This window comes from Megalops cyprinoides, chromosome 1 (genome assembly GCF_013368585.1).
Source record: "Megalops cyprinoides isolate fMegCyp1 chromosome 1, fMegCyp1.pri, whole genome shotgun sequence".
NCBI lineage: Eukaryota > Metazoa > Chordata > Actinopteri > Elopiformes > Megalopidae > Megalops > Megalops cyprinoides.
Genome location: NC_050583.1, coordinates 36,250,241 through 36,265,276, shown reverse-complemented (window position 1 = coordinate 36,265,276; position 15,036 = coordinate 36,250,241). Strand labels below are relative to the sequence as shown.

The 15,036-nt window shown below is 36.0% G+C and overlaps 1 protein-coding gene across 1 annotated transcript in view; it reads left to right on the top strand.

Annotated features, from left to right (window-relative positions):
• The first annotated feature begins 1,073 nt into the window (after positions 1 to 1,073).
• The window catches only part of LOC118782934 (integrin alpha-M-like), a 28,316-nt gene continuing 14,353 nt past the window's right edge, over positions 1,074 to 15,036 (top strand). Inside the window, exons 1-11 of the mRNA XM_036536600.1 lie at positions 1,074 to 1,150; positions 4,385 to 4,490; positions 4,609 to 4,712; positions 7,692 to 7,762; positions 9,552 to 9,666; positions 10,896 to 11,023; positions 12,234 to 12,382; positions 13,374 to 13,527; positions 13,838 to 13,991; positions 14,361 to 14,431; positions 14,560 to 14,683. Coding sequence (XP_036392493.1) covers positions 1,111 to 1,150; positions 4,385 to 4,490; positions 4,609 to 4,712; positions 7,692 to 7,762; positions 9,552 to 9,666; positions 10,896 to 11,023; positions 12,234 to 12,382; positions 13,374 to 13,527; positions 13,838 to 13,991; positions 14,361 to 14,431; positions 14,560 to 14,683 — 1,216 coding nt within the window. The 5' untranslated portion in view covers positions 1,074 to 1,110. The remainder of the gene's footprint in view (positions 1,151 to 4,384; positions 4,491 to 4,608; positions 4,713 to 7,691; positions 7,763 to 9,551; positions 9,667 to 10,895; positions 11,024 to 12,233; positions 12,383 to 13,373; positions 13,528 to 13,837; positions 13,992 to 14,360; positions 14,432 to 14,559; positions 14,684 to 15,036) is intronic.

Sequence of the window (15,036 nt, the reverse complement as noted above, 5' to 3'; positions counted from 1 at the left end):
TAATGAGATCAACATAAAAAACCGCAGCATGTAATTTGTGGAAGTTGTGGAGTATTTATAAGCTTGCTCATCACTGCACTCCCCACATCCTCTGTAAAATGTTATCTGGTATTTTATCTTTACTTTATCTAACATACTCCTGTATAGGAAAGTACTTGTTATGTAGGACCAATGGCACTTAGCTAAACTTGTCCGCTCCCCTTTATTTTCTTTATTATCTGTATTTTTTCTCCCTCTGTTCATACTCCCCTACTCCCTTGTATGGCACACATGTTTTAGTAAAACTCCTTTAAAGAGCACAAAATGTAGACAGAGGGTTAGCTTCCCCGCTTTCACAAGGATATTGTGAAGTGCAAGCTTCTGGTAATTTCCACACACTGCTTAAAATGCAGAACAAAAGATTAACATCAGCTGTTGGTGTGGTTCTTCAGATGTTGTTGAGGTGCGGTGGAAAACTGAATACACAAGTTACAAGCGTATAAGGTAAAGCTTTGAAGAGTGCAAAAACAATCGGAATGCAAATACCACACATCTGTAGCCAAGTAACAAAAAAAAAAAATTGAGCCATTTTATTTTTGTCATCATATGAGACTAAAACTGTAACACACCTTAAATTATGTGTGTATCTACACTTCTGGTTCACTGTCTTCTCTTCAAGTGTGAAGTCTGCTAAGACTTCCCTTTATGAATCCTACTTCTATGACTTGATGAATGTAATGTAATATAACATAGGCAGCAGGACAACTGTCAAAATATTCCTTAAGTATAGAGGCCAAATATTATATTACACATAGGACAAATATTATATGCAATGATATAATCCTCATCAGAATATATTATTCTTACCTGGATTAAATGAAAACCCATAAAAGGATGTCTGACTCTCATCTTTCTCTGTCTGCTAACAACCTCCCATCCTATCTCCCCAAATACACATACAAACCATTATTTCTGCACTGTATTTCCTTTCTGTTGTTACTCCCTCTGATTTTGTGTACTTCCTTCTTTGCTATCTGAGCTCCTATAAGATTTCAACACCACATAACCCTGCCATTTCATTCTCTTCATCCATCCTGCCTCCTCCCTCTCTGTCTTTATGACTGAAACAGAATGGATTGGATATTGACCCTCACTTTGTGTCTGTATACAGGTAAGGTTTCCTTCAACTGAATTATTAAATATAGTTGTTTTCAAACTAAATCTGTCCATGTTTAATGTTATTCTAAACATGTATATTCCTACTACTCTCGGTTTGAGGGTCTCAAAGAACTAAACTAAAGAGCTAAAAGTTTTTTGTATTTTTAAATTGCAGAGAACAAAGTGAATGATTATGATCCCTTCAAAAGGAAAATGAATGACATTAAGTACAGTGCAAAGTCTTAAAAGTGTTAATCTCCCAAATTAACCAAAGCTCAGTTTCAACTGCTATACTTCAAATAACAGAAAGTTATGTAGATTTGATTAGTGTAAACATTAACATTAACACAAAATATATATGGGCTACAGTTGTCTAACTAAATGTAAAACAGAACTTTACAATAGTTTTGTGAATGCACACATTAATGCACATCTGTGTATGTGTTAATGCTTAAAGTTTATGGGATAAGATTACCAATACAAATAAATGTGTGCATGTGTAGGAGTACATGTCTCAGGTGCAGAGGCAAGGTTTCAGTGTGTATATGTGTCAGGACAGCACTAGGATAGAAAAGTAAAATTATGTTCTCCCAGCAGTATTTCAATTAGTTTTCAATGGAAATGTAAGGCTTCATGACCTCAAATGTTTTAAATTATGACTTAGATGAAAACGTCCATGCTAAACATGTTGCACTTAGTGGCTCATGGATAATAGCTCTTGTTTTTTGTGAAAGTAAACTGTGGTAAACTGTTATAAAGTATAAAAACCTGAACAAATACAGAGCTGCTACTATGTTTCTATGACTGTTGAAATGAGTTTTAGATCATAAGGCTTCATATGTTAGTCACAGTTCTGTGAGTCAGGAAATGTGTGCTGAATTTCTGTAAAACTGTTACACTTCTTGACCACACTTCTCCAAACCTCTGTGGAAAGAGTTACAGAAAGTATAAATGGAAACACATGAGAATGTGAATCAGACATCTGAACGTCCAGAGAAAGCATAATGCCTTATTAGAATGTGAGAACAGGGGCTCCCAGATATTAATGATATATATCTCTGCTACAACACCCACAGAGTAAGAATAAGCAATTCATGTGAAAAAGATTAAGAGGAAGACAGAAAAAATGATAGACCTAGACACTCCCCTATTTATGAAACAAACCCTATCCATGTCCTTTTAAGGTGAAGTGATGGGGGGGGAGGTTGATTACTCTAATCCTATCACTTTGTGAATCTGCAGTGTTGCAATTATGAGAGCATAGTAACCAATAGATCAAAATATCTATCAAATGAAATTTAGAATTATAACCATGCTCCTCTTGTGCTGGGAAACATAGGACCACGATAGTTCCAGTAACTTTTCATGTGCTTTACAGTCTGAAGAACTCATTGTGCATTTACAGCATATTCTGAAGAGGCATCTATCCTCTTTGATTATACAAATGACAGAATGATGTGATCCTTAAGACGATAATTTAAAATTAATTTTAAAAAATGGAAATTTATGCTTTGACGTTTTTTTTCTTATTTGACTGACAAATATCTAAATTCTTAGCTTAAGTCTTCAAACAAAACATATTTTTTTTCCTCTATTTCCCCTCTCTTTTCAGCATGACAACGAAATTCTTTCAGTGTCCCTCACTGCAATGTCCTCTGCCCTCACACAGGAACACTGAAGAACAATGAATGCAATCCTCCTATATACTCATTTTCAGCAACAGTCATAGTGTACCACACCAAATCAAGAAGAGACAGAATCCCAACTGACATCATTGAAGGAACTCATTAATGCCTAACAAGTTGCTATATGGTACTATTAGATGGAAAGATGAGATTGCATTTCCTCTATCTTGGCATGTAATTCCTTTAGCTCTTTCATTACTATGGCATTACAGACTCTGCCAGGTTGGGCTCTTTATTATCATGATGTTGATTTGTGCCTCAAGTTTTCAAAAAAAAAAAAAAAAACAAAAGTAACACAAGCAGCCAGCAGTTACTGTATTGAAATTCCAGTAACCACTTCTGTTTGGAAATGATTGCCTTAGTGTTTTTTTTTTTTTTTTATCACTGCATGCAGTTGTCTCATCAGTATGAACATGGTGCAATGTATTACACAACTAGCTGGGTGGTAGTTACAAATTTTTAAAAAAATGAGTTGTACCCTTTTCCAGGCTTTTATGTTCATTACTCAGGATGAACTGCCATAGTTTGCATGTTTTGTCTGAACACGAGTTGTGTAAATGTGGGTGACAGTTGTATGGATGACGGTTTCTGATGATGACGTGTTATCTGAACGGCTATCAGTGTCATAAAATTTAAATGATGGTATACCTTATCACATATTAAGTCTTAGGGCCTAATTTAATTATTATGCAAAGAATTGGCCATATAGCATCTCTGTGACCTGGTACAATTGGTTTTTTAAATAGTATTTGCAATTCATTGCATACAGCCAGTGGATCAATCCACCACCTCAATGCTGCCTCTTCCATAGCATATTTGATGCACTGTTATGATCAGAGTTGTCTGGCATCTGGTAATGAATACAGTGGAAATAAATAGAAATATGTGAACAGTAATGATGTTTGTATTTAGTATATGAAACTGTATAGAGATTTATATGTTATGACATTACTGTATATACAAACAAAAAAATTGATCATTGTGATGATGATGACATGTCAGGAAGATCTCTCACTTCTGGATACTCTGGAAGAAAAACCTACTTAAACATACTTTTATGATTTTTATTATGCTTGAGTGTACACAAACAAGCTTAAGAATAAAGAAACATAAGATGTTTATCAGTTCATGAAAGAATTATTTTTCTAACCATCCCATGGCACAGTCTTGGGGTACAATTTTATTGCCACAGACACAAGCCTTTGATTTCACACACCTCTGAACATACTAGAGCAAATTGATTTGATTGATTTACTTTGAGTGTATATTTCAATAAAATGTTTTATCCCTTTGTATATATTGTTCACCACCTTGTTTTACTCTGAACTCCAAGAAAATTCTTGCCTATTAATTGTTTTTTCCTCACATGAACAATCGGTTATTGGTATAATTATATATATTCTACTACTCTTCTGTTGCTATTGTATTGTAATTGTGTATCTCATTATTTGTAAGCCAATCTGGATAGTTGCATTTGTTAAATGACATAATAATAATTACAACAACAATAACAATGTATTTGTGTACTCTATTAACCATTTTTCTCCCTCTTTGTCACTCAGTGTCTCAGCCAGCTGTGACTTTCAATGTCGATCCTGTTGCTTGGAAATCCTTCATCAATCCTGCGACTGCTTTTGGGTACAGGGTGATACAGACAAAGGCAGACAGGTGAGAGAAAGGTGTGAGCACTATGGGGGATTGGGGGTGGGTGGTGCTCTGATGGCTGGATCTGATCACACGTATTCTCTCTGTCTGTCCGTCTCTCTTGTCGTTCTTTCATTCCCAGGTTACTTGTTAGTGCTCCTTTAAATTACTACACTCAAAACAGGAAAGGGACCGTTTATGACTGCAGCGTTGGATCTTCAACATGCTCTCAAATATCAATACAAGGTAAGAAACAACTTGAAAATGTAGTAAGACCAAAAGGCAGATTTGCTGATAGTAAGAAAGGATTGTGCCGAGTGTATATGGTGAAATTAACTTAAGTGATAAATAATGAGATGTCTCACTAATGGGACCTGCGACTTGGACAACAACTCTCCACACAAGTCAGCAGGTGTTACACATGTTGGTGTTAGTCAGCAGGACCTGCATACTCTTCCTTTACAACATCAGAAGAATTTGCCCCCTCCTCACCACCTACTCCTACTAACCCAATTCCTAGAACAAGCGCTGCTTCCCTCCTGCTTAAACTACTGCAACTTCCTCCTTGTTTCCCTCCCTGCAGTGCGATCAAATTTCTGCAGCTTATACAAAATGCTCTTGCTCAGTTAGTTCACAATATCCTTCTTTCACAACTCTCCCTTCCTGATCTCCCTTCACTGGCAACCAGTGACAGCTCATACCTGCTTCAAAATGCTTGTGTTAGTCTCTTGAGCGGTGCAAGGGAATGGTTCCCTCTTATCTTTAGTGGATCACCTGACCCCACACACCAGCCAGACCGCTGCGCTCAGCTTCTTCAGGGTGCTTGGCTGTTTTCTCGTAACCTCACCTCCTGTCACACCCTCTGTCTGTTTTGGCCCTTATGTGGTTAAACAAGTTTCCCATCAGAACAGCTGAAACACTGGCCATCCTCTGTCGCAGATTGAAGAATCACCTGTTAAGGCTACACCTCAACCCCCCTGCCCAAGCATGATCTATTGTCTCTGTTATGTGCAATTACGTTAAGACTTGCTTGCAACGTGTAGTATGTGTCAGCATTATATTTGGAATGGTATTGGTTTAAAGTCAAATGCATATAAAGGACATGTTGCTGTCAATCCTGGCACACATGCATTGTAAAAAAAAATAACCTTAAAAAAAAGGGAAATATTCTGGCAGCTGGGGCGCCAATAAAATTCTGTAACATAACAGAAATTAACCAACTCATAAAAATACAGTAATTTTCTATAATTAAAATACAGTTTGTCATATTAATTTTACATGAAATTTGTTTAAATAAAGATATTTCCTCTTTTAAAAACATAAACTATGCAAAAAAATGTACTAATGCTGCAATGATACAAATAATGACACTTAAAATTACAAAGCTGTACCATTTTAACTTCTGTATTATTACATAATTTTAGGTAAAAACCTTGCATATTTAATCAATATTTATTGTAATAAACTTTCATGCTAATGCTACCCATAAAAATTTGACTTAGGCCCTACCTTTTAAAAAATGTCAAAATAGTGTTGTAAAATGATAAGAAGAGTGTATAAATGCAACAACAAACTGTTAATGTTGGATCATATTGTGGCAAATAAAGACCTCATTGGAATAATGATGCTGCTGTTGCACTTTTCAACAACCAATCTTCCATGTTGGCAACACACCATGTTGGTAACCCACACACTAGCTCGGTAGGAGGGAAATACATCAAAGTCGAACACAGTCACATTCACGGTGGGATAAACAACAGTCCATCATGCTGGAAAACTCCGCCCATACCCCCAACATGCTGCAATATCAAGTATAATATAATAATTGTACATATAATATTGTGTATTTAACGGTTTACTCTTTTTTTTTTAATTGTTGCTAGCTATGTGTTTGTTTGCAAGGTGACATTTGTATTTCTCAGCAGAATATGCTAGTGGCTAGCTAGTTACGTTTCTTGTTTTGTTTGTATTGTGGCTAGCTAGCTGATTTGTGTTTGTAAGGTGGTATTTGTACTTTTCAGCTGACTGTGCAAGTAGCTAGGTAGTTAGTTAATTTGGCTTTCACGCACTTTGCTAGCTAGCTATCAATCCAATCCAGCTTCAGCATGTCTCTTCTGAACAAATTTTAGCATTCGTACTGCAAGCCAAGATATTGACTTCTGATCTTAAGTACCGTTTGCTAGCTAGCTAGCTAGCAACTTAACTTACTTTCATCTGTTCTAAAAAAAGTAAATATTTGTGAAATTATGTTAAGATTGAAATTGTATTTTAACAATGTTTTGACGTAAAAAAAACCTACATTCTCCCTTAAAAATATGGATATGTTATGTTAATTCACGGTTACAAAATTTTCATTAGACAGGTAAGCTCACAGTCTATTTTTGTAATTTTATGACATTTCCATGTATTTCTGAAATACAGGAAAAATCTGTAAAATTTACAGTGTGTGTGTGATAGCAGCACTATGTTTGGCCTGTTTGGTGTCCTGTTTGTGCAACTTTTCATGTAACTTTATTAGATGCACTGTGTAAGTTGGTCTGGATAAGAGTGTATGCTAAATGACAATAATCTAATGTAATGATTCCTTTTTCAAAAGAGAAAGCAAGCTTTCCCCATCTTCCAGATAGAGTTGTGAGCGTTTCAGGGACGGCTTCCTGCAAAGACCAGCAGGCGTCCTCATGACAGAGATAGGCGCCTATCTCCCAGTCACCTGCTGCTTCCTTGAACATCCACCAGAGGGACTTTACTTCCTGTTTGTGTTTGCACTGTGTATGTCTAATCATTGTCTGATTGTTCACACATGTTTGTAATTAGTCTTGATTGTTTGCTGCATTCAAACCCTGCCTGTTGTGATGTTCCTTGCTCAGTCTTGATCTTGCCTGTGTTCTGTGCCAATGCTTGCCTGTTTTAGTAAATATTCTTTGTTTTTTGTCCTCCTCCTGTGTTCTTTGAGTTATCTCTGCATGTGGGTCCTTCCTGCTCACTGTTACAAGAGTAAAGTAACCCTTGGTGATGTTTTAATTCACACTGACAGCAATTAAGTTTTTATTAAATTATTGCATTTTTCTGCACTGTTCTTGGGCGGAGAGGAAGATATCTGTTACATGTTGCAAATCAGCATGAGATGGATTTTATCATGTTCTTCAGGGGATGTTTTCTCATGTTTTATGTTATGCAAACAGGTATATTGTCATTGTAAAGTAAGAAATCTTGTTTTTAATACAGTGCCCGATCATGGAGTAAACATGTCTCTTGGATTGTCAATGTCAAAAGATCCAAAGTCATCAAAAACATTGGTAAGTCTATAGTTATAAAACTATATGTGTGTTCATCTTGTGAACATTTACATTCAGTAACTGGCTATTACTAATTCATTGTAACTTCTGAATGATTATTGGGCACACAACAGAAGTTGAATCTGATTTCAGCCAGTGCCTATGACATATCTTCTTTAGATGTTATTTATGTACTGGAATAAACTTTGCCACGTGTGCCAAAAGTCCATAAGGTACACAGGAAGAGAATTTGGAGAATACAAGTTATGATCAACTATTTATCTTTTATTTAATGCTGTATCATAGCCCAGCATTATTAATTTGAAGTTTAAATTGATCTGTTTGTGTTATTTTTACAGCATAATTCCTTCTTCTCAAGACAACATAGCCAATTACAAAGTTAATGCTTTTGCTTGATTGTTCTCTTAATCCTGAGAGACAAAATTGGCATTATTAAGGCGATTGGGTTTGAATTGCAAACCACATTTTACATCAAATCAGTTCTGGTTGGGAGAAAACCATGGTTGCTTCCAGGTCGAGATCCCTTTGATACTAGTGTATTAAACTCTTCTCACCTATCTTTGTGTAAATGATGTTGGTCCATCATGTCGCAATAAATTTTACTAAATTTAATTTAGTAAAAACTTGTTTCAAGCATTAAATGCATGGCAAATTAATAGTCACTCATTTTAGTGTTTGACTTTTCCTTCTAGCTGATTCCAAGCTAGCTAGATTGCTATTTGGTGTTGTACAGAGAAGCAGTTGTAATCATGGCACAGCTGATGATCATTGACATCATTTTGGCATCTCAACTTTAATAAGCAGAGGAAATCATATTGGGCCATTGTGAGGTCATTATAGCCAAATTTATTTTGTAGTCTGACATATTCGCATCTCCACAACAGTATCCATACTTCCAACTACAAAAGTCTTACAAAAGGACCTGCTACCAACAATCATTATAGACTCCTATAGTAACTATACAGTAACTATCATAGAAAATTATCAATGATCATGGCCGGACTCATCGTCTCCTTTATCTTTCAAATACAGAAACAGGTTTATTAAATGCAGTTGTGTCATTATAGATGCCATTTGTACTGAGCTAGACAGATATCTAAGTTGGTGAGCTGGTAACCATTAAAATTACTGAGGAGCAATGTATTGCATCCAGTAGAGGCTTTCCAGGGGAGCTGACAAACTTAATGGCTGCAACGCAATTGCCTAGTTCGCCTCTATTGGTACGCCAACATTGCCAGCCAGGCTCTAACAGCTTTCAACCATTACATCTACTTCACTACAGTTTCACTGAATTCACCAATAAACAACCTCAAACAGATCTTTGGATCTCCAGTTTTTAATAAAATGAGTCTCTTTGATCTTTGCTGTAGCAAGTGACAAACTTTTAATATTTTTAAAATCTTTTTTGGCCTTATTGTTTTGCTGACAAACACAAAACTCTTCCATTGTCACATGTGAGGACATTTATGTTAAAAAGAGCACTAGAATAAAACTTCTTAAAATCTTAATTATTGATTTTTTTTTTTACTGTCTATGGTATAGTCAGTATAGTATCAGCCCTTGGTCTCAGTCTTGCCATGCACTGGCTGCTCTTGGATGTGGTCTAAGCACTCTAGGTCTGGGCCTGGTTCCAGGTCTCAAGAGGTCTAGTCTTTATTCTATATCGGCTTCTTGTGCACTGTGATCACCATTTAGTCCGTTCACCGTGCCACAATTGATTGGAAAGTATCTATTATGGAATTTAACAAGCTGGAATTCTTACAAGCCTCCTCTCTCTACATTTTCACAGGTTTGTGGACCCACCATACCCAGACAGTGTCCATCTATCACTACCTACAATGGGATGTGCTTTCAGCTCAGCGAACGTTTCGGTCTCATTGATGGACTACCTCCAAATCTTGAAGGTAAAGAAAAAGAGAGAAGCAAGACAAATACATGGGGGATTTTTTTTCTCACATTTTTAACATCTAGATCCAATTTTCACATAAGTGAGATTTGAGTCAAAAGTATCATGCAATATAATAAACGAACACTGGTTTTCACATGTTTCTATAAATATGTCACAATAATGAAGTGAGCAGACAAGTTCCTTTCATCATTGCTATGGATTAATAAGAGCAATGACCAATGAGTTGGTTTAGGGAGATTGCGTCAGTACACTTTTTCAAAATGTGGTGTCTACCTTTAGCTTTGTTAAGCATATTCAGAACAGAGATATACATGGTAAGAATTAATAGATGCATATGACACACTAGGTTCAATAAAAAGTGGGTGTTACCATTATTGCAGACATGGCGGCTTTTTACTGCTTTCCTAGGGCTTTTTCCTCCCTCACAAGATAGCAATTCATGCAGTAATAAATAAATATAATGAATTAGTACAGTTAAAATGACCTTTTGTTTTAAATGAAATGTTTTTTTTTCCTCCTCCAAGGGTATGACAAATATTGTTAAAACAAATGTGTACCAACCAAAATCATACAAAATGGATGCAATGGCTGATGTCCAAAATCTTTTCAAAATGACTCCTTCTGCTGTAAAAGCCTCAAATACAATTGGAGAGTACACTGAATGGTGAATATTTGCAGTATTCTGCCGTGCACTGAAGAAGTAGCAATATTAGAAGGTCACAATATTAGAAGTGCTGCATGCCCAAGTATCAATAGTTGGCCAGACAAGGTACAAGATAACTGGTAGAGACGCAAGTGCATTAAACCATTTTAACCAAGAAATACATAGTTTGTCAGTCATTTCATGATGCCTCATTAGCATATTTAAAATGGGAACAATCTAAAATGAGATTACAGCACTACTTTTCAGTGGTGAATACATTTATTTGGTTAGACGATTTATCTTGATTTGTCAGGTATTCAGTGTGTGGGTTTTGTAACAAACTGGCAAACTCTGCTGGTAGATAGAGAGCGTTATCTTTGCTGAGCAAGTCTTTTTCTCCTGCATTTGACTTAGTGTAGTTGACATTCAGGCTGAACAGAACAAAGTCAATACAGTAATTTAAATCACGCGGAGATGGGATTTGCACTGTTACATTGAATCTATCTTGTAATTGTTAGATACTAACAATTCTAGATGCTAGATGCTGACTCTCTCTTTCTCAATCCTTTTTTTCCGTCCAGATTGTCCAGGAGGTACAGATATTGTGTTTTTAATGGATGGTTCAGGCAGTGTCCGCTGGGATGACTTTGGAAAAATGAAATCATTTATAATGAAGATGATTGAGCAATTCAAAGGGCGCAACAGTTGGGTAAGCAGGACTTCTTTTCATTAAAAAATCTTTATAGAAACAATACGTGCTGCAGCTGAGTGGGGCTCTCAAACTAATAATTTTATAATTTAGCTTAAGTAAATGAATTTGCCCATTTTTCTTTGGTACATTAATACACTTTTAATACACTTTGTTTTGAAGTAAATATAAACTATGATGGTTTAACATCATTTTAGTGCTGCCAAATTGGTTACAAAATTATGCATGTGCTTGCAACTGCAGAAAATGAAACATTTTAATTTCATACCAAACAAAGCAATGTCTGATTATTGGATCAGCCACATACAATAATGTTGGCATGCTATGTTTCTATATGTACAGATATTCCGAGTCATGTAATTCTGTTAGAGACCTTTCATTGCAAGCACAGCTGAGGTGTTTCAGTAACTAATTTTCTTGGTCACTATCAATCATTGATTTCCTGAAAATCATGTATTATATACACATGGTGCATGGCAAGAAAATGTTTTTTGGCTATAGCACATTCATTTGACTATACATAGATATTGTTACTTAATCCAAAATATAACAAAACAGCCTTAGTGTAAAAAAGGCAGAAATTCTACATATGTGTGTAACGCAACACCTAAGCTGACAAATTAGGATAGCTACTCAACTAATTTCAACCCTCTTGCATGTAAATATGCCTGTTTAAAACCTTTAAAAGTATGAAAATGTCTGAGCAGGGCTGAGCTGCATCAAAAAAATGTACCTATGAGTGGAATTTCAAGGACCCTAGAGGGGTACACCCTAGAGGAATAATTGTCAAAGCCATCAATGTCAAAATATTCATGTGTCCAGTTTAGGAAGAACACAACAGGTTTTATGTTTCTGAGCAACCAGCGATTTTGAGTAAAACAATACAGATGATCTGGGGGGTGACAAATTTCCAAAAAATACACTTTAGACGCGGAATTAATTATTAACATGGTTAATAACTATGCTATTAACATAGTTTTGGAGGAATAAGGGATGAGAATCTTTGGGAGTTTACAGTGTGTCAAAACTGCTTCTCAATTCTTGAATGTAAGTATCTCATACGCAGAACAATACAACATACATTAGGTATTAGGTTAGAATCTTTTTACAGGAAACCTGTTAAGCGTAAAATGCGTCTTTTTATACCTGTTGATAAATCAATGGCACAATGTGTATCATGGCTTCTATCTCCATTTTCATTCTATTTCAGTTTGCAGTCATGCAGTATTCTAGCCGATTTACAATCCATTTCGACTTCAATGAGTTCAACCAGAATGGTAACAACTGGAAGCATCTGATAGATAATATAAAACAACAGGGAGGAGGAACGTACACTCCAACAGCAATCTGGAAAGTCGTGTAAGTGTGAACTGCAGTGTAGACCTTGAGGGGCAACAGATGATGGTCTGGCACATATGCTGGTGCACATGCCCATATGTCTGTAGGGGGAGGAGAAAGTGACTCTTGTGTTCTGAATCTTGGTTTATGTATTACAAATGCCAATGCAAACCCCATCAGCTGTTATATTTTGGTAATTGTCTTCCACAATGAAATTGCTTCATGTGGAAAATAGTTTTAAAAAGCCACATGTGACAATATTTCACTGTGAAAGATGTTTTGAGGAAAGTGAGATGCACTGTATGGTTCTCATGGTTCTAAAATCTTCTGGAAAGGACCAGTGCTCCAAACAGAACTGGGTTTTTCTTTTTGTTCTCAAGTGTGGAAGAATTATTAGGAGTGTCGAAATAACCACCTGGTGCCACGCACAGTTTGAGATCCCCCAGTTCTGCTCAGTACATTTCTATGTTAGGAAGCTGTTTTGAAATTTCGTTTCAGATACAAAATGAAAAATGTGTTCAATGTGCTATTTTCAAATGACATTTTTTTGATGACAGAGACTTAAAATACAGTATGTTTACTTAGCTACATGCTTTATTAAAGAGAGATGATTTACATTAACCACTGCCAACCACCCTCCAACAGCAGCTTTAGTGACCAGGAAAAATGTGTCAAAATGTGACTGATCCATACAGGTGTCAGAATAATTAGTAAGAAAAATCAATTAATTAAAAGCATTTCATGATTTGATCTGCCTTTGGAATAGGAGCGTTTTAAAATGTAGTGATTTTTCAAAACAGTGCATGTAATGCAAAAATCCAATGGCCTTGTTCTGTTTCAGTTTAATTGGTTTGATAATGAAAGTGCCCAAAATAAAATTAAAGATATAAATCATTGCTCAAGTTGTAAAATGTATGCAATGCTTGTGTCTTCACCTGCAATTGATTTTAGTAAGTCCCTGTATAATTATAATTAGATCTATGCTTTATTTTAATCGTGCTCCAATTTGCAGCCATGAACTCTTTGTGGTTCAACGTGGAGCACGACCAAAAGCCAAAAAAGTCTTGTTGGTCATCACTGATGGGGTGACTGAAGGAGACCGCACTCCTCTGCATACCGTCATTGAAGAAGCTCAGTCAAAAGGAATCATTCGATATGCTATAGGGGTACGTAATCTAGCTGTATCACAGTTTGCATATGTTTGAATACAACCAAAAGTGGAGGATAACACAATATTCTAATTGTTAATAGTTTTGATTAATACAGTATCTATTTCTGTTGTTTACACATTGTTATTTTTACAACCACAATGGATCATTTGTGAATATGATTCTCTGTTCTTGTTGGTCTGTCTCTTAATTTTTTTTTGATGTTTCGATTTTTTTTTTTCGATCTTGTAGTGTTGATAGTGTTGCAGTGGAAATGTGTTCTAATGTCATCTAAATCTGCTGGTCACCATCTGTGGAATTCCCTCAGGTGGGCACGGCATTTAACCCCTCTTCCAGGGGAAGACGAGAGCTGGAAATTATAGCCTCTACACCTACTGAGAAGCATTTGTTTTCTGTAAGGAATTTCCAAGCACTCGATAAACTCAGGGAAGACCTGCAAAAGAACATTTTTGCTATTGAGGGTATGGTGGTTTTGATCTGCCTTTACCAATACACTTTATATTTTTCTGTTGGTTTTCTTTGGTTGGTCTGGTCAGGCTTCTTTTTGTCATTTAGTATTGCATTCTTAATTTCTGCTTCAGTGGATGTTTCACATCATTGTTCTTGTTTCTGTTGTATTTCACATTCCCTCTGTCCTCCTGCCCCCATTTCCAATGTGTTCTTTTCCAGTTCGCTGTGATGCATGTTTATTCTAGGAGGTTCGCCCTCTCCTCCATCTTTATAATCCATAATAATTAAACAGGAAGGTTGACTGCTCACCTGTAAATGTACGAATTTCACATTAATATGCAGAACATCTGTGCTGATGTCCATTTATCCTTCTTTCACAGGTACCCAGACTGGTGAATCATTTGATATGGAGTTGGCTCAGGAAGGATTTAGTTCAGCTTTGTTGTCCTCGGTACACAAACATCCTATAAGGACACTGTTTGTCTGATGTGGTCATGCTGCAACACTCATTTAAAATGTAGCTTATTGTATTTGCCTGTGCAAGTTTTCTGACTGCTCTGCTTTTTTGACTATGTTTAGGGGGAGATTCTGATGGGTACAGTGGGGGCAAAAAACTGGCAAGGAGGTTACCAGAAATTTCCGTCAAACAGAGGGAGTCCTGCTTTTGACAGCAGCAGCAAAAATGAATCAGACAGTTATTTGGGTATGGCAGTCTTCCTCCAAAAATGTATTCATAGTGTATTTGTTAATGGCTCATTTAGAATTGAATAGTAAAAATAAGGTACAACAACTATTGTTTTTTCACCCCACTAGCAATGTAGTACATATTCAGTATTCAGAATGTACATCTTTTAATTTAAAATACATATTTTAAATGATAAAATTGATGGCTTTATCAATTTTTCAGAGGTACATAAAATATACAAAACTTTCTCATTTATGTATATATACAGTGCATTACAAGAGTATTCAGATCTGTGACAAATACTGACTTTTTACTGATTTACAAATGATACATTGATTACATTTACATTAATTCATTTGGCAGATGCTTTT